Source organism: Petaurus breviceps, unplaced genomic scaffold, assembly GCF_028583685.1.
Source record: "Petaurus breviceps papuanus isolate PSGF00001 unplaced genomic scaffold, PetGlider_PUasm1.0 90919, whole genome shotgun sequence".
NCBI lineage: Eukaryota > Metazoa > Chordata > Mammalia > Diprotodontia > Petauridae > Petaurus > Petaurus breviceps.
The window spans coordinates 19,118,764-19,146,067 of record NW_027187378.1 but is presented as its reverse complement, the minus strand read 5'-3'; the positions used below and the strand labels follow the sequence as shown (position 1 = coordinate 19,146,067).

The window sequence follows — 27,304 nt, the reverse complement described above, 5'->3', positions numbered from 1 at the left end:
TTCTGATACTGGTTCTGCTATTTAGTAGAGACATTGAGTAAATCACTTAAGCTCTCTGATCTTCAGCTTCCTCAACTGTGAAATGAACATAGTAATATTACCTACCTCACAGCATTGCTGTGAGTCATATGTTGTCATATATATTTGTTCTTTAAGAAATGTAAAGAACAGAAAAATATTATGCATCATTATTATTTTCTTACAGTAGCACCTACATTGACTCCATCCATCCAAATTAAAAAAAAAGAATCAAGCACCTACTATTTGCAAGGCACCAGGGATACAGAGTTGAAATAAGATAGTGCCTCACCTCAAGGACCTAGAAAAGAAAATAATATAAGGACATAATTATTAAGGATGATCTATTTATTATGGATTTTTATTATGTTTTAATAATATTAATATATTTATTTTGTATTAAAATGAAAAAAAAAACATAATAAAAGGTAAAATGAAAAAGGCACAGAATAAGAAAGGTTAGCACTCAAACACCAAACTCCCAAATTTAAGTTTATTTACTAGTGTATTCTTCTATTTCAGTCACAACATTGAGGGCATGGTTGTCCATCATACCGAACCAGATAGCATTCACAAGTATGAGAGTAGGTACTCCAACTCCTTTTGTTCTCTCATTCTTTCAAAGAGAAAATAATGTTGAATCTTAAGCCATTAACTGTTTTTATAGTAGTCCTTTATAATCAACAGACAGTCATGTCATAGTTAATTGAGAGTTACCCTTGAGACAAGGAAGAGCAGGGTTTGAGTTCTCTATGACAAATAAGCAATGTGTTACCCTGGACAAAGCACTTAATTCCTTCCATTCTCTAGGCAGCTAAGAGTATAAATTGCAAAGAATATGACAACCTGGATTGGTAAAAGGAATTCTCTTTTCTTAGAGTTCTCTATATAAGTAAAATTATAGTCCAGGTACAATCCCTTTAATATGTGCAATGTACTACAAACCATAAAACCCTTTTTTCTGTATTTATGGGAAAAGGGAACAAACCACCTCACAAGATACCCTGAATAGAAGAAATTAGACAAAAGATTATTGTTTCTACAAAGTCTTTGGGGCACAAGATGAATTACTCAGAGTAATCACTTCAGATGTATAGTCTGCATACTGTAGAATATTTTTAAATGCTTTTTTTTTTCATTTTAAACTCTGAAGAAAAGGATCCATTCATTCAGTGGCATGTGGAAGGAACTTATTTTAAATAAGGATAAGAACTTACAATGATTTTCTAAAAGTTGACTTGGGAGGCTAATGGCTGCTTTTTCTCTTGTTTGTTTTCTCCTTTTTTGTTTTGTTTTGGTTTTTTGCTAACCAATCACGGATGTTACATATGTCATCAGGTGGAATCTTTTTCAGTAATGATTGATATGGCTAGTTTTGTGTTAAGTGTCTGAGAACAGATTTGAACTCAGGTCCTCCTGACTCCAGGGCTGGTGCTCTATTCACTGCACCAGCTAGCTGCCCTATATGGTTTCATTTTTGTCTTTATTAACCAAGTAATTAATACCACTGACATAGAAAATGAAATCTTTTCTGTAATTAATTGATCAAGTTGGTAAAATAAGCTTCCTTATCCCTCTATAATTTTAATGTGCAGCTGAAAGACATAGACAGAGTTCAGTTCAGATGGTTTCAAATTTGAGTGTCATGCACAGATCAGTCTTGTATCATAATATTAGTAGCATTACATTGAAGATTGATTTGAAATCACATGATCCCAGAAGTTCAGTGTTGGAAGAGAATTCAGAGGCCATGTAGTCCAACATGTTCATGAATGAGAATTTCATCTAAAATATAAAAACCATACCCCCAAAGTTATCATCCAGACTTTGCTTGTCCTTCAATCAGTAGGAATACACTGTATCTTGGGGCAGAAGTTTTCCTAACATCAAAGTTAAATTTTCTTATTTTTATTTTATTTTACCCTTTCTTCCTAGTTCTATTGTCTAATGCTAAGCAGAAATCATTTAATCCCTCCAACACATGACAACCCTTTGAAAGTTTGAAGAAAGCTATAATGTCCTCTTTCTCCAAATAAACAAACAACATATTTTTCTTCCAGATTAAACATCTCTAGTTCTTTGAACCTGCTCTTAAATAGAGATAAAATGGAATAATGAAATGGTTGCTGATGCATCAGAGAGCCAAAATACTCATGATGAAAATATTGCCATCCTCCAGTAAGAGAACTAATAGACTCAGAATGCGAATTGGAGGATTTTTTCCCTTTCTTTGTTTTTCTTGCTTTTGTTCATTTGTTTAGAACATGCCAAATAAGGAGGCATGTTTTACATGGTTTCATATGTATAATGGGTATCATATTTCTTCCCATTTCAATGTGTGGAGGAAGGGGAGGATTTGTAATAAAAATAAAATAAAAATGAAGAAAAAGAATTAATAACATATATATGAGTGAAAATTACATTTCAGGTCAGGTCCTATGGGGAAGTTTATTTTCTTTGACTATGCATATTTGTTATACATGTTTTGTTTTTGTTTTTGTTTTTTCTTTTTCAGTGGGGATAGATGGGAGGGAGACATCAGAAATATTTGTTAATAGAAGGAAAAATAAAATTATACTTGAATATATTGCATACATAAAAATTATAACCATGCATAGTATTTTTTCTCTTCTGCTTTGTGGATGAAAATACTGTATTTTATTTTTATTAATTTATTTTAATTAAATTAAATTTTATGTTTATTTTTAGTTTACATCATTCATTTCCACAAGATTTTGAGTTACAAATTTTCTCCCCATCTCTCACCCAACCACCCCAAAACAATGACCCTAATGTATACCCCCTCCCCTAATCTGCTCTCTCCTATATCCTCCCCCATTACCCCTCTGACTTTCCAGTAGGACAAGATAGATCTCTACACCTCAGTGCTTGTATACCTTATTTCCCAATTTCATGTAAAATAATAATAATTATTATTATTAATAATAACATATTTTTTAAACATTTGATTTTAAAACTTGAATTCTAGATTCTTTTCCTTCCTCCCTCATCACCTGCCCCTACTGGGAAGATAAGCAACTCCATATAGGTTGTACATGTGTAGCTATGCAAAATATTTCCATAGTGGATATATGGTAAAACACTGAATATATTTCCTTACATCCTATCTGCCCCCCCCATGTGTTCTATTCTCTACTTTGACCCTGTCCCTTTTCAAAAGTGTGTGCTTCTAACTTCCCTCCCCGCCAACCTGCCCTCCCTTCCATCATCCCCTCTCTTATCCACTTCCTCCTTACTCTCCTGTAGGGTGAGATCCCCTATTTAGTGTGTATATCATTCCCTGCCTAAGCCAAATTCAATGAGAGTGAGGTTGACCCATTCCCTTTTGCCTTCCTGTTTTTCCCCTGCATTGTAACAGTTTTCCCTTGCCTCTTCTATATGAGATAATTTACCCCATTCTGTCTCTCCCCATCTCTTCTCATTATATTTCTCTCTCAACTCTCAATGTCACCTTTTAAGTATCATCCCTTCCTATTCAATTGGTCCTGTGCTCTCTGTCCTTTATACCTGTACACATATATTCACACACTCACATATGAATTCACATGCCCATATACCCTCTTATATAGACATATATACGCATACATGTGTATACATATGTGTGTGTGTATATATATACACACACATATATATATATATATATACATTTATATTCCCTTCAACTATTTTCATACTGAAAAAAGTTTCATATGTAACAATTATCATTTTTTCCTTGTAGGAATGTAAATAGTTCAACTTTGATAAGTTACTTATGATTTCTTTTCCCGGTTTACCTTCGGATGATTCTCTTGCTTCTTGCATCTGAATGTTAAATTTTCTATTCAACTCTGGTTTTTTCATCAAGAATGCTTGAAAGTCCTCTGTTCCATTTGCTGGGTAGGTGATTCTTGGTGTAATCCCAGCTCCTTTGACCTCTAGAATATCATATTCCAAGCCCTTTGATCCTTCAATGTTAGAAGCTGCCAGATCCTGTGTTATCCTGATTGTGTTTCCACAATATTTGAATTGCTTCTTCTTAGCTGCTTGTAATATTTTTCTCCTTGATCTGTGAACTCCAGAACCTGGCTACACTATTCCTAGGAGTTTTCTTTTTGGGATCTTTTTCAAGAGGTGAGAGGTGGATTCTTTTAACCTCTTTTTTGCTCTCTGGTTCTAAAATATCAGAAGAATTTTACTTGAGAATTTCTTGAAGGATGATTTCTGGGTTCTTTTTTTAATCATGGCTTTCAGGTAGTACAATAAGTTTTAAATTATCTCTCTTGGAACTATTTTTCCAGGTCAGTGGTTTTTCCAATGAGATATTTCACATTGCCTTCTATTTTTTCATTTGTTTGGATCTGTTTAATAGTATCTTGATTCCTCATAAAGTCACTAGCTTCCATTTGCTCCAATCTAATTCTTAAGGAATGATTGTCATCAGTGAGCTTTGGAAATTCTTTTTCCATCTGGCAAATTTGGCTTTTAAGGCATTCTTCTCCTCATTGACTTTTTGGGCCTCTTTTGCCATTTGAGCTAGTCTATTTTTTAAGGTGTTATTTTCTTCAGTAAGGTTTTTGACTCTCTTTCCATGATTTTCTTGCATCATTCTCATTTCTCTTCCCAATTTTTCCTCCACTTCTCTTATTTGGTTTTCAAAATCCTTCTTAAGCTCCTCTATGGCCTGTAACCAATTCATATTTTTCTTGGAAGCTTTTGGTACAGGAGTTCTGACTTCATTGTCTTCCTCCTGTTCCATGCTTTGATCCTTTTTGTATCCAAAATAGGAATCTAAAGTCAGATTGCTATGCTTGCTTTGCTTCCTTTGCTTGCTCATTTTGCTATCCAATTACTTGACTTTTGAGCTTTATGCCACAGTAGAACTCTGCTTCCAGAGAGGAGAGCTTTGTTCCAAATCACTGGCATTTTCACAGCTTCCAGAGCTATTAGTTGGGTGCGCTCTCTGAAACCTCCACTTACTCTGGCACCTGGCCACACACCCCAGGACCTCCACCCTAGACAGCAATCCAGATCCAAGCAGATTAAAGCAAGAGCTATTACCCCTCATGATTGGTCCCCCTACAATTTGCAGGCCATAAGTTCTGAAGCAGCCACACAGTGCAGAGGCCAAACTACATTCCCAGACCTGTGTTCCCAAAGTACACACTGACCTCCAGTTTCTGGAAACCACCAGAGCTGCTGCTGATCCACTCTCCTGAAGTCCCTTCAGCCATGGCTGATCACAGCTGCCCTAAGGCCAAAACTGTGGGCTCACATGGGGCTGGGCTCCACTCCCAGCACCTTGCAATGGACCATTCCTATCTGCCTGCTGGCTGCCTTCAGTAGAAAATTTGTTTCTCTCTCTCACTTTATGAGTTTTGTAGCCCTAAATTTTGTTTTCTATGGAAATTTTTATTTCCTGCTTCTATGCTGCCATCTTGGCTCCACCCCCCCCAGGGTTTTTTTTTATTAATTTCAAAATAAAAAATTTACAAAAAGAAAGAAGGAGAAGTTGGGTCAGGGAGGTATGGGTTCTGATCCTAAGACATTATTTTAGTAATCTTAAACCTTAATGTGAATTGATTAATGTGAATCTTAACAGGATTGACTAGTAAAGTAGATGATTCCTATGTCATTCTATAATGTAGGAAGCATTCTATAACAGAGGGCCTTTTGGAACTCTATGGAAGGGAATTAGCAAAAGTAATTTTGTGGAATTATATAAGTTTTTAAGGGTTTACAAAGCTCTTCACTGCTGTCTCATTATTTCCTAAAAAAAAACCTGGAAGTAGGTGCTAATTTTACACCAATAATAATAAATCACCATTTTACATGTAAAGAAACTGAAGAAAGTAGAATTTAAGTGATTTTACAGGGTCACAAAACTAGTAAGCAGTTGAGGCAGGATTTGAAAGTAGGTTTTCCTGACTCCAGGTCCATTGTTTTATATACTGCTTAATGAAACTTGAGTGTGATAATGTCTGTATGCATCATATGGAAGAAGAATTGCAAACAATATACAATATCATCATCATCATATTATCAGATTGGCTAAAATGATCGAAAGGGAAAAGACAAATGTAGGAGGGTATATGGAAAAATTGGGACACTAATTCACTGTTGGAGGCACTGTAAAATGATCCAACCATTTGGAAGAGCAATCTGGGATTATGCCCAAAGAGTTATTAAACTACCCATGCATTTGACACAGCAATACCACTACTAAGTGTATATATATATATATATATATATATATATATATATATATATATACATTATTAGGAAAAAAGGAAAAGAATCTATATGTTCTACAATGTTTATAGAGGCTCTCTTTGTTGTGGCAAAGAACTGAAAATTGCAGAGATGCCCATAAATTGGGGACTGTCTAAACAAGTTGTGACATATGATTATGATGGAATACTACTGTGCTATAAGAAATGATGAGTTCACTGATTTTAGAAAAAAATGGATAGATTTGAACAAAATAATGAAGAGTGAAATGGGGAGAACCAAGAGAACATTGTATATAATAACAGCAATATTATTTTGAGAACAATTTTGAATACTAAGTCATTTTGATTAATATAAATACCAAAATTAACTATAAAGGACATATGAAGTTAGACAGTATCTATATTCAAAAAAAGAACTGAAAAATAGAAGTATATATAGAATAGTTTATATATGCATATCTGTGTATACATGTATATATGCAAATATATACACAAATATACATATATACATTTATACATATGTGTTATATATTTACACATATTTATACATATATAGATATATACTACACATACATACATATTTGTTCCTTAATGGTAGTCATCATTAAAAAGTTTTAAAAAGATATCTTTACAAGGTAACTTTGCTATCTTTACATGGTAACTTTATTAAATATTTAAAAGAAATAGCAAGTTACAATAAATTTGCAGTTTCACATATTATAATTATTTTCTCTTCTACTGTTATGGAAATCCTTATTTTACTTCTTCAGTTCAAAATAAAATTAATATGTTTTTTAAAAAGAATGCATAAGTTTTTTTCTCTGCTTTGGGGAAAGCTTTATGTTTCGTTTCCTTTGTTTTTTTGGTCTGGTTAGTATGCTTGAGCCCATCTGTCATTACTATGTTCAGTGTAGGAGTTGCTGCTGAATGCCTCTATCTCAGTGGCTGCAGTAACCTCTTTGTATGATGATATTGTTTTATTAAATGTAAGAAGGAGGAAAGTACTTCTATCTCCTATATGCTATACATTTTTAGCCTTAAAACTGCCATGACTTTTGAGTAAGCTAACAAGTGCATAAAAAGATTCAGCAGGCCTGGGACTATTCATAATATATTTAATCACTTTGGAATTTTCTAGAACTATGGTTATTAATAATAAGCAGAAGAACCTGCCCTGAACATTTGAGCCAACTACTAAATGTTTACTGCCTATTAGATTATTAGCTGCTGTGTGACCACTGCTTTAAATAGCCCCAAATCACGGTCATCCCAGAAATAGCACTCTGAGAATCTATGCGAAAAAAGGACACTCCTCCATAACTTCTTAAACAGTTAACTGACAATTACTAGACAGATGTTTGCTTATTGAAAAGTTAGAGGAATAGAAATATCATGTTGAGGAAATTGTCCAAAGTGATAAAGAAATTGTCTTCTGTTATTTTAAGAAGTTTAATAATATATTGGACCTGAAAACAGATGCTTTTCTATCTGCTTTGAATGATGTTGGGACCATAATTGATGAATAATACACTCCACAAACTATAAGGATGAAAGAAATAAGAGAATAACAGTTTGAATTGATGTCATTGACTATATCGTTGGGGAGAGGAAGAATATCCATGGATTCCTTGAAAAAGTTCATAATGTTTATCAGCAGGTACAGGCCCTGAAACAACGTTTCTAACATTAAGGCTCTTGACATTTATCTATGAATTGGCCAGTCTTTGAAGGAAGAATGGTCAAGAACTGAAACTGACGAAATAAAAATAACTTACAATTCAAAAAATAAAGCTTTCCTCCCAAAGGATATAATGTGCCCCAGCCAATAAGAAGATAAGACAGAGCTTTTAAAGATTCGAAGCAATATTTGACATTTAAGGCATATTGAAGTTTATATTTTTTATTATATTTATTTTTTCTCTCTCTTTTTATTTTTTAGTTTACATCATTCATTTCCACAAGATTTTGAGTAACAAATTTTCTCCCCAATTCTCCCCACCCAACACCCCAAAACAGCATTCCCACTGAATATCCCATCCCCCAATCTGCTCTCTCCCATATTTTCCCCCAATCCCCCTTTGATTTTCCAGTAGGGTACAGTGGATCTCTATTCCCCAGAGCCTGTATATCTCATTTCTCAGTTACATGTAAAATAATAATAATAATATGTATATATATATATATATATTTAAACATTTGATTTTAAAACTTTGGAATCCAGATTCTTTCCCTTCCTCCCTCATCACCCACCCTCACTGGGAAGATAAGCAATTCAACATAGGTTGTACATGTGTAGCTATGCAAAAAATTTCCATAGTGTATATATTGTCAAAGACTGACTATATTTTCCTCTATCCTGTCTCATCCCCCTTGTTCTATTCTTTACTTTGATCCTGTCCCTTTTCAAGAGTGGGTGCTTCCAACTTCACTCCCCCTCAGCCTGCCCATCCTTCCATTATCCCCCCTCTCTTCCCCTTCCCTTCTACTCTTCTATAGGGTGAGATACCCTATTTAGTGTGTATGTCATTCCATCTCTAAGCCAAATTCAATGAGAATAAGTTGACTCATTCCCTTTTGACTTTCTGTTCTTCCCCTCCATTGTAACAATTTTGCCTTGCCTCTTCTATAGGACATAATTTACCCCATTCTGTCTCTCTCCATCTCCTTTGATTATATTCCTCTCTCATCTCTTAATTTCACTTTGTAAGTATCATCCCTTAATATTCAATAGGCTCTGTGCCCTCTGTCTATGTATACCTGTAGACATATATACACACACTCACATATGTATTCTTATGCCCATATAACCTCCTATATAGAAATATATATGTATGTATACATACACACACTCACATATACACACACACACAAATATATATGCATTTCTATTCCCTTCAACTATTCTCATACTGAGAAAAGTTTCATCAGATACAATTATCATTTTTACAGGTAGGAATATAAGTAGTTCAACTTTGATAAGTTCCTTATTATTTCTTTTTCCTGTTTACCTTCTCATGCTTCTCTTGCTTCTTGTATCTGAATGTAAAATTTTATATTCAACTCTGTTTTTTTTTTCATCAAGAATGCTTGGAAGTCCTCTATTCCACTAAATGACCATATTTTCCCCTGAAACATGATACTCAGTTTTGCTGGGTAGGTGATTCTTGGTTTTAATCCCAGCTCCTTTGACCTCCAGAATATCATATTCCAAGTTCTTAGATCCCTCAATGTAGAAGCTGCCAGGTCCTGAGTTATCCTGATTGTGTTTCCACAATATTGAAATTGTTTTTCCTGACTGCTTGTAATATTTTCTCCTTGATCTGGGAACTCCGGAACCTGGCTATAATATTCCTAGGAATTTTCTTTTTGAGATCTTTTTCAGGAGGTGATTGGTGGACTCTTTCAACCTCTATTTTGCCCTCTGGTTCTAAAACATCAGGGCAATTTTCCTTGAGAATTTCTTGAAGGATGATTTCTAAGTTCTTTTTTTAATCATGGCTTTCAGGTAGTCCAATAATTTTTAAATGATCTCTCCTGTCCTTAGGTTCTATGGGTTGATAATTCTGGAAATTGCCACAGCTGCTGGTGATCTGAAATTTGTCCATCCAGGGGCTGGTCAGGTCCAGACCCTGAGGCTAAAACCTCCTGCATGAGTAGGGCTGGGGTCAGCTCCCAGTGTGCTGTGCTGGCCACTTGCTGCTGGCCTTCTGGGCTGTCCTCACTGGGAGCTTAGTTTCTCTGTGTCATTTTGTGAGTTCTGTAGCTCTAAAGTTTGTATGGAATAATTTTTTACACGAATTGAAGGAGGTGGGAGCCAGAGCTGTTGGTAAGTCCGATTTCTACTCCACCATCTTGACCTAAGTTTATATTTTTACCAAACATATGCTTCACCTTTAAAATGACATGAGTTTAATATTTCTTAGAACTTTCTCAATCTCTGCATCATACTTTGTCTAGCAACATGCATACAGTTAAGGAAATAGTGTGCCATACATATAATATGATGAAGGGATTAATATTTCTTGTTATTTTTGAGAATTCAGATCTGAATTAATTATGTTTAACTTTCTCTAGCCAATCCTTTATTGGCCATGTGAAGTGGTAAGTAGGGACAATTTCATAAAGAAAAGCTCGACCTTTTCACCAGTGCTACTAAAAAAATTGCAAAATGTGCTTTTTTTTATTTGTCAAGGTTTGATAAGTCATGTTTTTGTAGGAGTGATGGGTCAAAAAAAAGGGAGATCAACTCTTTTTGTTGTTGTTGTTGTTTTGCTTTTTGGAGGGGGGAAGGCAGGGCAATAGGGGTTAAGTGACTTGTCCTAGATCACATGGCTAGTAAGTCTTAAGTGTCTGAGGCCACATTTGAACTCAGGTCCTCCTGACTCCAGGGCCAGTGCTCTTGTTCAATGTGCCACCTAGCCGCCCTGAGATCAACTCTTGAGTTAATAAAAATTGATTGTAATATTCTAATTATTTTGAATCAAGATCATTCAAAATGTACTTTTCCATTTTGGCAAATAAATATTGATTATTAAAAACAATAGTCTATGATTTCAAAATTTATGTGCTATTTTTATATTTATTTTGTAAAAAAGCATATTATACTTCATTTTTTCCTTTATAAAAGATAAAGTTTATTAGATATTAATGTCTGAATTTTACCACCTTTGTCAGAAATTGCTAAAGCTTATTGTTCCTTGGTTGAATATCAACAACTTGTGAACAGGCTGGACATCTGCTGCTGAGTTTTCAAGAGGCAGGCAAACTATCAAAGCATTTGTATAAATGGTTTTCATCATAACCACATTCTTCAGGTCCTAGGACCCCAGGAAAACAAAATGTTACATGAACCTTTCAGGTTAGTTCTTGTAAATCCTACAAGATGGTTGGGGGGAAGGAGAGAGGGACACTGTGTCATAAAGACTGACATTTAGAACTGAAAAAAATAGTATTGAGTAGATTCCCTCCCTCCCCTCCCACTATTGGTATGCAGTTTATTGGTAGAATGAAGTCTGATTCTATATGATACAAAAAGGTGCTTGTCACAGACCCAGAATGACAATCAATTATAATGAGTCTTTAAGGCAGCACAGCAGAATATGTCAGAGTGCTGAATTTGGGGCCAGGAATGTCCAGCTTCAGATGTCACTTCTGAGTCCTACTGGCAATGTAACCATGGGCAAATCAATTAACCCCTCGTATAATTAAAAAACGTTTCTTTAGTGCCTACTATATGCCACACTAAGCTAAGTATCTCTCTGATTCTGTTTTCTTTTCTGTCAAAATGTGGACGTTGATACCTCTAGTGCTTTCCTCACAAGGTTGTTCTGAGTGTCAGATAAAATGTATTTAATGTGGCTGACATAGTGCTATGTAAAGGTCAGCTATTATTTTTAAAGTATGTTTGAAAATACAAGAATCTTTATTTTTGGAGGGGTAATTGGGGTTAAGTGACTTGCCCAAGCTCACATGGCTAGTTTTTGTGTTAAGTGTCTGAGGTCAGATTTGAACTCAGGTACTTCTGACTCCAGGGCTGGTACTCTATTCACTGCACCACCTAGCCACCCTGAAAATACAAGAATCTTGTATCAATTTCATATACCACTGATCTAGTCTACAAGCTCCATTCACTTTTATAACATCTGTCATGAAAGCTGCAAATTATTTTTAAAAAGTAAAAAAATGTAATGTTTCCTTCCTAAAAACTTATTTTTAATGGGGAAAAATGTCACAATAACCAATAATTGGCCTCCAAACAGTGCCTAATTTGTAGAGTTCAGAAACTCTCCTTCCCCTTGACAGTATTTTAAATTGGAAATTGCAAGAGATTTAAAAAATAATGACTCAACTGAAAGTTCCCATTCATAACAACTAATTTCCAATGTTCTTTTTCACCAAGCATTAGCTGATATTTCATCAAGTACATGGGTTGTGCAGACTCATGTATTTTCTTTCACTTTTAAAATTATAATAATTGTGCCTGTATAGTGCAAATATCATGTCTATTCCTACATTCACATCTTTGCTAAAAAATTCCCACTGAATTCTCTTTAAAAATTACCACATCTATGCCCCATTTCAGGACTTTTACAACTGAGAGAAAATAAATAATAATAAAAATCATCTATTGCAAACTCCTGGTTACATGGATGAATAAACTAAAACCCATGTTCTGCCTTCTGCTTCCTTATGGTTTTGATTTTCAGTTTTGCTATTTATTACCTGTGTAACTTTGGACAAGTCACTTAGGATATCAATGTAATCATTTATAAAATGAAGTAATACATTTTAATAGTATTTTATTTTTCCCAATTACATGTGAAGCCAATTTTTAGTATTCATGTTACAAGACTATGAGTTCCTAATTGTTCTCCCTCCCTCCCTTCCCTTCTTCCTAAAATGGTAGGCAATTTGATAGAGGTTATAAGAGTGTTATCATGTAAAACATATTCCCACAGTTGTTAACCAAAAGAAACATATCAAAAGAAGAAAACATGAAAAAGAATAAAGTGAAAAAATATGCTTCAATCTTCATCCAGAATCGATCAATTCTTTATCTGGCTGTGGATGGCATTTTCTTTCCTGAGTCCTTTGTACTTGTCTTGGATCACTGTGTTGTTAAAAAGAGCTGGGTCATTCATAGTTGATAGTACATAATGGTCCTGATACTGTGCATAATGTTCTCCTGATTCTGCTCATTTCACTTTGCATTGGTTCATACAAGTCTTTCCAGATTTGTCTGAAATTTTCCAGTTCATAATTTTTATTGCATAATATTATTCCATTACATTTATATATCACAGCTTTTTTAGTCATTCCCCAAGTTATGGATATCCCCTCAATTTCCAATATTTTGCCACAACAAAAAAGGGCTGTTATAAATATTTGTGCATATGTTGGTCCTTTCCCCCTTTTTATGATCTCTTTGAGATACAGAGTGAATAGTGGCACAGTTTGGTTGTCCCTTGGTATTTCAGCAAGTACATTGGGTTGTGAGGCCTCATACATTTTCTTTCACTTTTAAACTTTATAAACTCAGAATTGTACTACTTTGGATGCATCCTATAAATTTTGAGATGTTTCAAAGTTGTCATTCTCCTTAATGGAATTATTTATTTTTTCTATAAATTGTTCTTTGATCAACTTATTCTTTAGGATTTGATTATTTAGATTTCAATTAATTTTCAATCTATTTCTACTGCACTTTCTTGAATACAATTTTTATTGCATTATGATCTGAAAAGAATACAACAAATATTTCTGCCTTTCTACATTTGATCTTGCAGTTTTTATGCCCTAATACATGGTCAGTTTTGTGTAGGTGCCATGTGCTACTTAGACAAAAAAAAAAGTATGTTACTTTGTGTTTTCATTCAGTTTTCTCCAAAGTTCTGTCATATCTAACTTTTCTTAATTTTTTTTTTTAAAGCAATCTGGGTTAAGTAACTTGCTCAAGGTTACACAGCCAGTTATTTCTGGGTGTGGTGCTGAGTGTCTGAGCCCGGGATTCGATCTCCAGGTTGTCCCAACACTGGAGCTGGTGCTCTTACTCGCTGAGCCACCTGGCCACCCCTAAGCAATTGGGGTTAAGTAACTTGCTCAAGGTTACACGGCCAGGTGTTTCTGGGTGGGTGCTAAGTGTCTGAGCCTGGGATTCAATCTCCAAGTCTTCTCAACACTGGAGCCGGTGCTCTTACTTGCTGTGCTACCTGGCCGCCCCATATCTAACTTTTCTATTATTCTATTTACTTTCTTAGTTCCTTGTTTACTTTTTGTTTGGATTTATCAGTTTCTGAGAGAGGACAGTTGAGGTCCGCCACCCCCGTAGAGTTTTGCTATTTCTTTCAGTATCTCATTCTAATTCTCCTTTAGGAATTTGGATGTTATATCACTTGGTGCATATATATTCAAAATTGACATTACTTAATTGTCTATGGTACATTTTAGCAAGTGAAATTTATCTCTCTCACTCAAGCTTTTTATTTTAATTAGATCAATTTTTGCTTTTGCTTTTTCTGATATCAGGATTGCTATTCCTGCCCTTTTTTTTAAACTTCACAGCATAATAGATTCTACATAATAGATTCATCAATTCACATTCACAATTATGATTACTAACTGTATATTTCCCTCCATCCTATTTTTCTTCTTGCTTGTCCACTCTCTCTTTTCCTCACAAATGTTTTGCTTTTGTCTACCACCTCCCCTGATCTGCCCTCCTTTCTGTCAGTCTCCCCCTACCCTCTTTACTTAATCTCCTCCCCTCTTACTTCCCTCTGGGGTAAGATAGACTTCTATATTCAACTGATCATGTATATTAGTCCCTGTTTGAGCCAATACTGATGAGAGTAAGGTTTAAGCAATGACCATCATCCACCCTCCCATCTTCACCTCCACTATAATAGGTCTTTTGAGACTCTTTATGCAAAATAATTTACCCCATTCTGCCTCTACCCCCCTTCTGTACCCAATGAACTCCTTTGTCACATCTCCTAGTTATTTTTTATTTCATTCCCTCTAATTCATCTTATACTCATACCCTCTGTCTACAGCTGTACTATTAGTGATGTAATTTTTAAGAACTACAAGAATCATCTTCCAATGTAGGGATGTAAAAATTTAGATCTATTGAGCCCCTTACAGTTTTTCACCATTTTAATATTTTTTAGCCTTTTTTTAGCCTTCTCTTGGGTCTTGAAATTGGAGATATATATTTTTTAAATTCTGGTCTTCTCCTTACGAAAGCTTGAAACCCTTCTATTTCATCGAATAGACATCTCCTCCCCCCATCTGTTGTTAATTTTGCCAGGTAAGTGCTTCTTAGTTGTAGTCTTTGTTCCTTTACCTTCCAAAATATCATGACCCCCCAACTTTTAATGTTGCAGCTTATAAATTCTGTGTAATTCTGAGTGGGTCCCTAATATTTTATTTTTTTCTGGCCACTTGCAGTATTTTTTCCTTGACCTTATTTTTCTGAAATTTGGCTATATTATTCATTGGAGTTTTTATCTCAGGATCTCTTTCCTGAGGTGATCAGTGGATTCTTTCAATGTCTATTTTGACCACTGCTTCCAGGATATCAGGGCAGATTTCTTTTATAATTCTTTAAAGATGCTGTTCAGGTCCTACTTTTGATTATGGCTTTCGGGCAGCCCAATGATTCTGAGATTATCCCTCCTGGATATATTTTCCAGGTCAGTTTTTTTCCCATGAGTATTCTGCATTTTTTTCTATTTCTATATTATTTTTCTATCTATCATTTCATTCTTTTGAATTTTTTTGATTGATTCTTGATGTCTAATAGAGTCATTAGCTTCCACTTGCCCAATGTGTGTAATTGTTTTTTTCCAGTTAGCTTTTGTATTTTTTTTTCTTATATGGCCAATGTATTTTTGAGGAGTTGATTCCTTCAGTGAATTTTTGAAATTCCTTTTCCATTTGGCAAATTCTACTTTTAAGCAGTGGCTTTCTTTTTCAATCTGTTGACTCTTTATTTTTCATTATTTCCTTGCATCTAGATGATGCAGTGAATAGAGCACCAGCCCTGGAGTCAGGAGGACCTGAGTTCAAATCTGGCCACAGACACTTAGCATTTACTAGCCATGTGACATTGGGAATGTCACTTAACCTCAATTTCCCTGCATCACCCCCTCCAAAAAAGCAAACAAAAACAATTTTCTTGAATCAATCTCCTTTCTTTTCCCATTTTTTCTTCTCCCTGTCTTATATGACTTCTCAGCTCTTTTTTGAGTTCTTCCATGAGTTTTTTTCTGAACTTGAGACCACTTCCCATTGTTCTTTGGGTTTTTTCCATAGTTGCTTTGACATTGTTATTCTCTTCTGAGTTTGTGTCTTGATCTTCCCTGTCAACATAATAACTTTCTATGGTCAGATTGTTTTTGTCATCTTTTGCCTTTCTTTTTTGGCCTTTTTCCTTTCTTTTAAATTTGACCTCTGCTCCCAGGGTGGAAAGGACTCTCTCTCAGTCTTCTTTTATGAGAGGCTACAGGCTTTGTATGTTTACCTGGAACTACATTGGTGTTGCTCTGAGGCCTACAGGGGACTCTCATTTCTGGTGCTGTGCTGAGGTGTGGGATGGTGTGTGACTGGCACTGCTAGAGGTCATAGGGTTTTGGCAGCTTATCTGGTGCTGAGCCAAGATTCTAGTGTTCATGGCTGGCATGTGCTGAGTCTGGTGGGGTGTTTCTGCCTTTGCCCAGGATACACTTAAGCAAGTGGCAGTCTGCCCACTGGGGACTGACAGGTTGCACAGGGCTCTACTGAAGCACCTTGCAGTTCTCAAAGCTGGAGTCTGATCCTGACTATGCTGAAGCACATGGGGTGTCCTGGCATTGTAGTTTGCCTACTCCTCTGTATTGGAGCTTAGGATCTATCATTTTGACTTGCTGAGGTGGGATTTGCTGCTAGCTTCCTGGGATACTTCTTGTCCTAGACTGTGTTCCCATTTCCACCTGAGTAAGACAGACTTTTTCTGATAATCTTCTCAGTTTCTTCACCTCCAAGATTGTCTCATCCCATGTTTTTACTGGTTCTGCTTTTCCATGATTTGTTTGGGGGCACTATTTCATAGTTGTGTGGAGATGAATGTGGGAGAGAGAGAGAGAGGTTAATGTACTGTATATTTTGCTATCTTGGTTCCCAGAAGTCTAAAGGAATATATATATATATATATATATATATATATATATATATATATATACATATATATATACACACACACACACACATGTTAAAGTGTTAAACTCCCTTATCAACTTAACATGGCCATGCTAGTGAGACAGAGAGAGAACACAGCTTCTTCAGTACTAGTATTAGATAAATTTCTACCAATTTATAATATTTCCTTAACATTTTATTATATCTTAAAATGTAGGAAAGACTATACATCCTCTTACACATCTCTTATTTCAATATCAAAACTGGAAATTACACTAAAGAAGTTACATTCCCATTTACTTTGGTGTTGTACCCCATGGACCAAGAAGCTTTTCCCTCTAATTTATAGTTGGAAGTCTCTTATAAGAAGATTTCAGAAAAAACCTAAAAAGACTTACATGAACTGATGTAAATAAAGTGAGAAGAAGCAGGAGAACATTGTACACAGTAACAGCAATATTATATGATGAAGATATGTGAATGACTTAGCTATTCTTGGCAATACAGTGATCCAAGACAATTTTAAAGGACTCATGATGAAGCATGCTACCTGCTTCCAGGGAAGCAAACGATATTGTCTGAATATAGACTGAAGCATAGTATTTTTCATTTTCTTTCTTTCATTTTTTTTTAAATCCAAGTCTTCAAGAAAATAACTAATTTGGAAATGTTTTATATGTTTACACATATATAACCTCTATCATATTGCTTACCATCCCAGGGAGGGGAGAGAGAAAAGTAGGATAGAAATAGAATTTGGAACTTGAAACTTTAAAAAATGTTTTTAAAATTGTTTTACCATGTAATTGTGGAATTATCGAAAAATAAATAAAATATACCATACAATTCCTCTATCTTCTTCAGTCCATTGATCTTCAGACTGATTCAGCTGATTGTCAGTATGCATACACCAACACCCTTCTAGATTGATGATTTTGAACTTTGAAACTACACTTTCTCACCACAACCTTCTATCTACCCTTCCATCTCTCTCATTTACAGTAAACTTACTTTTCACCCATGTCATGACCTTTGGTCATCAAACTTTCCTATTATCTCGTTCTCTCCTTAATCTGGCTTTACTTGTTTCATGATCCCTTGCTTATTAACACCCCAAATTCTCTTGAATTTATTTTGTGTGTACTTTACGTTTTTTGACTTTTTACTGAATTTTATATACCATGCCCAGTATAAAGTAAAATGCAATTAACTTGATATGAGGGCTGATAGAGAATGGTGAGTCATTTTACTCAGATTGCAAACCTTAGCACTACTAGGTCTATATCCAAAAGTGATTAGAGAAAAAGGAAAATAACTTATATGTTCTAAAATATTTATACCAACTCTCTCTGTGATAGCAAAGAATTGGAAATTACAGAGATGGACATCAATTGGGGAATGGCTGAAAAGTTGTGGTATATGATTGTGATGGAATTCTACTGTGCTATAAAAAATGGTGAGCTGGTTTTAAGATTTAAAATACAAACAAACAAACATGGATAGATCTGCACAAAATAATGAAGAATGAAATGAGCAGAACCAAGGGAACATTGTATAACGTAAGAGCAATGTTGTTTCAAGAACAATTTTGAATGACTAAATAATTTTGACTATTATAAAGTCAAATTAACTTTCTGTGAAGGAAGATGCTCTCTGCATCAAGAGAAATAACTGATAAATAGAAGTATGTATAGATTGTTTTACACATATGTATATATGTATGTACATATACACACATATTTGTGTCTAATGGTAGTCATCTCTAGGGTGGGGGAAGGAAGAAAAAAGGGGAAAAAGTAAGTTGTATGATACCTCTATTATATATTTAAGAGAAATAGCAAATTGTATAAAATAGATTTGCAGTTTCATGTGCAATCACCTTTTTTATTCTACTATTTTACAGAAATGCTTGATGTAGTTCATAAATTAAAAATAAAATTAAAAAAGAAAGTGGCATCTTTAGCAGAAGTAAGAAGTAAGTTAGCAATAAGGTTGGATTTACAGAGAAAGACTATCATAAAATCACAGAATTTAAGAGTTGGAAAGGGTCTTAATAGCCACTTGTCTAGTCCGAATCATACAAGAAATGACCACTGTGTAGAGTTTGGCCTTTTGATAGCCTTCAAGCTCTTTCAACCTTTGCAGCATCTACAGTTTGGTTTCTGATTGTATAGCTTGTTTTACTGTTTCCCAGCATTAAGTATTCTACATTCAAACTAAGGTGGATTATTTTCTGTTCACCATATACACTCTATGATTCTATCCTCTGTGATTTTGCTCACACTCTTCCCTAAATCTGGAAAGTCCTTCATGTCCCATACTTGTCAATTAAATTCTTGCCCCTTCTTTAAAGCCTAACTCAAATTTCACTACATTAAGACTGTGAAACTGATAATTGATTGTGACCTCCTTCATTCTCAGACCTTAAGTAGCACTGTTTTTATGTTAGTGTATTAGAATGATTTATACATATATCATGGCCTCATAAAAGACTGCAAACTATTTGCAAACAAGGACAATGGCTTTTCAACTTCCCCCATGCAAATCACAGTGCTCTATGAAAAATAGAAGCTTTATAAATGTTGATGATTTATCTAACTAGTATGAGAATTCGTTGCAACCAGGGACTGAGTAATAATTTAACTCTTGTATCTTCCCCAGTAGCTACACCAATACCTTGTACAAGGCAATCACTATATCTGTCCATCCATCCATCCATCCATCCATCCATCCATCCATCCATCCATCTCTCTCTATGTATCTATGTATCAATGTATGCATGTATGTATGTATTTATCTAGTGTGTGCATACATATATATATATATATATATGTGTATCTGTTTGTACTGAATTGAAATTTGATAGTCAACAAATGCCAAATTTTTATCACCTCTATAACTGGCATCCTTTTTCTTTTTCTTTAGGTAAAACATAGCAACTACAAAATTTGGTCTCTTTTTTTCCTCAATAAATGTACCTATGAGTCCAGTTTGATGTGGAGCAAAGAATTATACTATAATTAGTCCTGACATAATTAATAAAATTTACAATACTTATGATGATAATTGATACATGTAGTACACTTAGCCCCTATGAATTACTTTTGATGTATTATCTCTTTTGCCTCTCACATCATCCCTTTCATACGAGTACTATTATTATCCCCATTTTATAAATAAAGAAACTTTAAGTGACTTGCTAAGCTTCAAACATCAAATAAAAGCCTGGGATAGGATTTAAATCCAACTCTCACTGATTATAAGTACAGTAGTTGAGACACTAGAGTTCAGACCACACTCTTATCTCTGTGATACCGAAGATGTGATGGTCTTTCCGTAGATATGCTAAGACCAATGCCCATACAGATGTGTTTCTAGGTACTTCAAAGACTGTTGCTATTAAATGGGATTCTTTTAAAAAGAATGTGGCCAAGGGAAAACAGACCACTTCTGATCCCATTCCATTATTACCAATGTTCACTATCTATTTTCATTATGAATGAAGCCTTACAATCATTCTAATACTGAACCTCTCCAAAAGTGCATTAAAAAAGATTTAAAGTCATTTAAAACCTCTGACCTCTAGTTCCTGGAACTCCTCTTCTTCTTCCACATCATAGGAGAGAGTATGGATCTTGATGTCATCTGAGGAAAGGTCAATGAATTTCCCATCAGGATACTCCAGGCTATCTTTGGTAGGTGAGCGGTCCTCGATAAAGGTGGTCTCACAGCAGTCTGAACTCCCACTCTCCCCCCAGGAACGCAGCACATTCTCAGAGTACAGGATGATGTTGGGGCGATAGTGAGACTCCACAGTCTGTTGGAGTGTATTGGGATCCAGTAACTGCTGCACTGGGTCATTCCTGCTGTTGTCTAGGCAGCTCTGGGATGAAATATTTCCCACTATATGAGTCTGATACTGGGGTGTTGGGTAAACAGATACCAGGCCATCTCTATTTTCTGCCATTAAGTTTCTGGTGTTAATTAAGCCGTTCCTTTTCCCAGCTTCACTGATTTTACTGTGCATTAGTACACTATTTTGTTCAATTAAACCATCCATATTGTTTTTGCTTCCCCTGCAGAATTATTAGCTGGTATCTTGAAAACGCAGGTCAAATTTGCTTAATGGTTCCCATTTTCCTAGGGGCAAAAAAACACTGAGATGAGAAACAAAAACCAAAGGGAGTTTTAATAAACATGTGTGCATTCACACACATACACACATAAATAGAAATTATTCAAACTGTGATTTTTATAAATCATTTAAGTCACCTTATATCCATGTTAGCTAGCATAGAAAATTAATAATAATCATCCTTGTTAGCTCATGAATTTTAAAAGGACTCTATTACACAACCCAGTTGTAAGGGAACGGCAAATGTATTACTAGTCTATATTAAATCTTAACTTCCATGGTAAAAACACAATGAAAAAATTAGAATCATCCACACAAAGGTATATTGTTCCACAATTGACCCACTTCATGACATACTTTCCATATCATATAGGCAATTCCAATTTCATTCACTCTTGGTTAGCCCACACCAAAAGCAAGGCATTAAAATTTTAATGGCCCCTAATTTTTGTCTCATGGTTTAAAAAAATTACAATTGCATTTTTGGAAAATACACTATAAACTAAAATTATTGGTGAATATTCAGAGTTACTAAAATATCAGAGAAGGAAATGTAAGTAGTACATATGACTTTGAAACTCAAAAGGGGACTTTAATATCACCTAGTCCAGAAACTGTTCTTAGCTCCAGGGTGATAGCCTGTGAATCACATTTTGCTGAGTTCAGATCTAGGATATCTCTTTCATTAAAAATGTATTGACATTCCTTGTTTTCATATAACTTTGATTTCCAAATATTTCCTTCCTTTCCTATATATTGATGAAACATTTTTAAGAACAGGGAAAGGGATCAGGCCTTTCATTTCACCATTATGGGCAACTCTGGATGAGAAAATTCCCTCTCCCAATGAAGTTCAACATGTTTTCTACAAATTATTTTCTTATAAAGTTGCCCAAAGCACTGAGAAGATAAAGTGATTTGCCCAGGGCTACACAGATATTATATGACTGGCCTCATACCCAGGCCACCCGGGTTCCAGGGCTATTTCTCTATCTAATATGGTACACTGTGTCATTTACTTTTCATAAAGAATTAAAATAAAAGGGCAAAAATAGACTATTCAGAAAAAAATACTAATCATTATATTATAACTAGCAAATATTAGCAGTTGAAATTTATGTAGTGCCCTAAGGTTTACACAGCACATTCTATATGTTAGCTCAACGTATTATCCCCATTTAACAAATAAATACACTGAGGCACAGATTGTGACTTGCCCAGAATCACACAGTTATTAAGTGTAGGAGGAAGGATTTGAACTTATTTCTTCCTAATTCCAAATCCTGTACTCTATCTACTCCCCATTTATCAGCTGTCTCTATCAGTATCTGCATTTTTCCACTCTAGAAACTTCCACCTATGCAAAAAAAGGGGGGGGGAGTATATTTTTAAATATTTTGGGTGGTCAAGTTTAGTCATTACAATTTCACCTTTATTGCTGTTGTTATTGTCCTTGTTTACATTTATACTATTGTAATCATTGTTTATATCATGTTTTCTACTTATTTTACCCTACATCAGTTCATATAAGTCTTCCCATTAAACCTCTAATTTATAGATGAGGCAACTGAAGCTAGGATAGATGAAGTAATTTATTTAAGGTTGTATATCTAGTACATGATAGAGACAAGATTAGATCTAAGCCTTCTGACTCAGAGTAGAAGGTTTTCTTGATACCTGTCACACATGTTATATGAAACTTTGCAATATACTTTATAGATTTCTTTGTGGTGTTGGGGCCTAGATGTACAGAGTATTAAATACACTCTAAGAGACTAATAACATAAGCAAATTGGCCCCTAGACTTAATAGAGAAAAACCTTTGAAACAGAGATGAGTCAAGAAATGGTTGGTGTTAGTTGCCTTTATAAAATTGAGATTTTTTAAATTTATTTCTGTCTTATTTATCCTTTGTTTGAAAAAGACTCTCTGGTTAAGGAAGCAGAGGGTACAATATTCAGAAATAAAGTTGGATAAATAAATAATATAAATAAGATAGAAAGAAAGGAAGGAAGGAAGAAAGAAAGAAAAAAGAAAAAGAAAGAAAGGAAGGAAGAAAGCAAGGAAGGAAGGAAAGAAGGAAGGAAGAAAGGAAGGAAGGAAGCAAAACAGAAATATTAATAAAATTTTAAAATCAAAAAGTGAAAATCCATGCAAAAATCGTGGACTTATTAATGAGAATGGATTGAGTGGCTCCACTAACTTCCTCCTCCAGTGATTCATCGTAGTGTGGATGTGACTCTCAGATTCTCAAAAACTGCTGGAGAACAGCAAACTTTGACACATCTTTGATTCTATATTTAAACTTGGAAATTTTAGAAAAGTCAGGGATAGATTATTAAAGTTCTCAAAATTAAGCCAAGGAATTTAACTCAGCCAAAGAAGGTTTGAGAGGTTAATTAGACTGACTCTAACTTATTCTGCCAGCTTCCTTATATGTCACTCTTCTTCTTCCACTCTATAGTCTAGCCAAATGGCAAAATGGGCATTCTTGCTGAGTCTTACACCTGGTACTCCATATGGAATTTCTGTAATTTTGCATTGGCAATCTCCTTTCATTCCCTAACAATCATTCCTTTCACTTCTACCTCACAGAATCTCTTACTTCCTTCTGTCAAGATAGAATCCAAGGACTACTCTCTCTAAATAAGCCTTTCTTGAGTGCTCTGCTTCCTAAATCTCTCTTTCTCTTTCTAATATCCATCTGAGTTTTGGAGAAACACTTTAGATAATTTATCCACCCCTCTCCACTTTCCCTCCCTATCCTTCTATCACAGATTCCTTTTCAAACTTGGATATGAGACCAGGATAGAGAAGAACTGGTATAAATTCAAGTCCATTTTCTTGCCTATCTACCTTTTAGATAATTTTGGCTTCCTTTTGGATCTGGTTTCCTGTGGGAGTCACCCAACCATATTTATCCTCCCCCAACCCAGGAGAGAAGGCAGACAAGAAAAGAATAGACCTAGGAATGAGCACTCACTTATTTTTAAAATGTGGTGTTAGATGTAATAAATTTGAGGAATAGCACAGATACCATCTTTTAGAAGTCAAAGTAAGTTATATTGAACTATTCAAACTTTAAGAATCTCTGATTTTGGGGTGGCCAGGTAGCACAGTGAGTAAGAGCACCGGCCCCAGTGTCGGGATAACCTGGGGATCGAATCCCGGGTTCAGACACTTAGCACCCTCCCAGAAACACCTGGCAGTGTAACCTTGAGCAAGTTACTTAACCCCAATTGCTTAAAAAATCTCTGATTTATTATGAAAAAACTATAATTTTAAAGTTAGTTTTCAAGTATGAAGAAAAAATCCCTGCATTTAAGTTTCCTGAGTAAAAAATTTTGAAAAAATAAGGAAACCCCAGTTCAATAGAAATTTAGGTAAGAGTATGGAGGAGGGGGAAAGGGTATGGAGAAGAGAATTAGTATTGGCTTTTTAAAAAGAATTTTTAAAGAATTAATTAATGAATATTCCAGTTGTATAACTGTAGTCAGTTACTCTATCCATCAATTCCTATATTCAATCATTCACCTATTCCCCACTTATTAAACTCCTATCATCTGTGATCCACACAATCATATTTCTCTGAAACTTTATGTATCCAATGGTAGCCTATTATCAATAACCATCTGCAGCTTGTCAACTATTATGTACTCTTCCTGAAGAGCCAAAAATCACATTTTAGGTATTCTCAGTATTTAACTTCAATAATTCAGACTAGTGTCTTCAAGACTGTGTAGGCACTAATTCCCACTAATACAATGACTTTCTTTAGTCATTTTTATTTCACAGAGAAACTGTTTGGAAGTCTCTAAGTTTAGGTATTTAATATAGTCTGTTTTAACTATTTATGAACTTTTTCTAAATAGATTAGGTCCACATATGGTCTCAAATGTTATTTCATTAGCATTTGAAAGTATATATTGATTAGAATAATCTATATTTCATGCCTCTTTTTTTTTTTTTTGCTTTTTGGAGGGCATTTCGGGGTAAGTGACTTGCCCAAGGTCACACGGCTAATTTTTGTGTTAAGTGTCTGAGGCCAGATTTGAACTCAGTTCCTCCTGACTCCAGGGCTGATGCTCTACTCACTTTGCCACCTAGCTGCCCCTCATGACAACTTTAAGCTTTAATATATCTTAAATTAATTATAGATATATAACCTTGAGATAAGGAATCATGTTTTCTGCTTGTTCTGTTCCCCTCTCCTTCCCACACACATTGGACCATGCTGAATTCAGTTCACTAAACATTCTTCCAGTGCTTATTACATGATAAGAGTACAACATTTTAAAAGTCGCTCATTTAGAGGTGCCTACAATCTACTGAGGGTATATGCTGATAAATAAACATAAAGCAGTTTGATTAGGGAGACACTAGGAACAATTGTGAGAATTAGAGGAAATATTATATAAAGGATAGTTCCTGAATTGAACCTTAAAGGAAAATAAGGATCTGAGAAGCAGAGGTAAGGAAATGATTCCACACCTGTTCAAAGGCACATAGATAGGAGTTGTAATATTGACTCCTAGGAACAGTTTGTTTGACTGAAATGTATCACACATTAAATAGAACAAAAAGAAGTAAGGTTAGGAAGGTAGATTGAAAATCAGGATATAGGGGGTCTGAAGTGCTAGAATGGGTAGTTTCTCTTTTTTCCTTGAAGCACTTCAGGACTGTCAAATGTTTTTATCAAGAGAGTGACATGATCAAATGTGTACAAAGGGAATATTATTTTAACATCTATATATATTTCACAGTGGGAGTAGGAAAGAATGGAAGCAATGAGAGCAGTTAGGTGGCTATTATAATAAACCCAGGGAGATATGAAGGCCTGAACTAGGTCAGTGGCCAGGTGGGTAGAGAAAAGAGAACAAATGCTAAAGCTATCATGGAGGCTTAACTAAAAAGACATTGTAATTGACTGGATATGAGGGCTTGAATATGGGAAAGAGTCTGATGTGAATCTTAAAGCACAAACTTCGATCACTTGGAGGATAACAGAACCCACCACAAAAACAGGGAAATTTGTGAGAGGAGTGCATTTATAAGGAAAGCGAATGAATTCTATTTTAGAAATAATGAGAGTAAGATGTCAAAGGGACATCAAGCTGCAAAGTTCTAATAGTCAATTAACAATTTAGGACTAGATTTTAGGAGAAAGATTAAAGAGTTATCTATTTAGATATGTTAATTGAATCAAAGGGATTATAGAACTGATGAGTTGCATGAGAGAATATAAGAATGAGAAGAGGTCTTAGAACAGCATTTTGAGGGAAATGTTAAGGGGACAAGAGAAAGATGGTATTCCAATGAAGAAGAAAGGAACAACTAGATATATAGGAAGATAATGAGGAAATAAGAATATAATGGTAGCCAAATCCATAAAGAATTTGTAGAAGAAATGATCAATATTGTCAAAGGCTAGAGAGGTTAAGTAGGATGAAAAGCATCATTGGCAACTCTTTAAAAAGTGTTTTTAGTAGACTCCTAGTGAATGGATTGAAGATAAGAAAGAATAGGAAGTATACATAACTCTAGGACTTATATTATGAAAGGATAAAGAGATATGAAAACATACCTTGAGAGCATATAGTAGGAATTGATAATTATAAATTTTTGGGTCTTTTTTGGGGGGGGTTGAACATAGTTATTATTTTACAGATATGTTTTATCAAAAAACATTAAAACTAACTTACATTTTTAGCATTTCATTTAATAAAATTGTTTAAAATTATAGAAAATTATGAATAATTGAATTATTGTGATTATTAAAAATGACCTCATCCACTCTATCTTTAAGTGTAAGGTGTCCTACAATCCAAAATTTATGAGATTCTAGCTAATAGATCAGAATGTTTTCTTCCATATTCTATTTCACATGTGTGTCTAATCTTACATATCAATATCCTTTTTTTGAAACCTCATTTCCATTTTTTCAAATCATATTCTCCTTAGATATTTTGACTTCAGAACTAGAAATCATGCCCTGAAGGTACAACACTTCAATATCCAGAGCCCCTGTGTTGGGTCCTCGGTGGTCCTATTGATGAACCCCTCCTAGGCCCACCATTTCAGGCGCTCTTCAGTCATACTTTGCCCTAGTCTCTGGTCATCTTCTCACATCTGCTTTCTGCCTTGTATCCAACCCCAATGCCTTTCCAGTGCTGGAATGATAATCAAATTAATTCTGCCTTTACTTCTAGAAAAGATGCATCAATGTGCCACTTCTTCCTCCACT

At 34.9% G+C, this 27,304-nt stretch overlaps 1 protein-coding gene and 1 pseudogene across 3 annotated transcripts in view; one reads left to right on the top strand and one right to left on the bottom strand.

Moving 5' to 3' along the window:
* The window catches only part of SYNDIG1 (synapse differentiation inducing 1), a 306,761-nt gene that overhangs the window by 182,889 nt on the left and 96,568 nt on the right, over positions 1–27,304 (bottom strand). For all 3 annotated transcript variants that reach the window (XM_069075526.1, XM_069075527.1, XM_069075529.1), the window contains exon 2: positions 20,506–21,065. In XM_069075526.1, the coding sequence (XP_068931627.1) occupies positions 20,506–20,985 (480 nt within the window). In that variant the 5' untranslated portion in view covers positions 20,986–21,065. The remainder of the gene's footprint in view (positions 1–20,505; positions 21,066–27,304) is intronic.
* Positions 557–8,099, top strand: LOC138152154 (tripartite motif-containing protein 59-like; annotated as a pseudogene).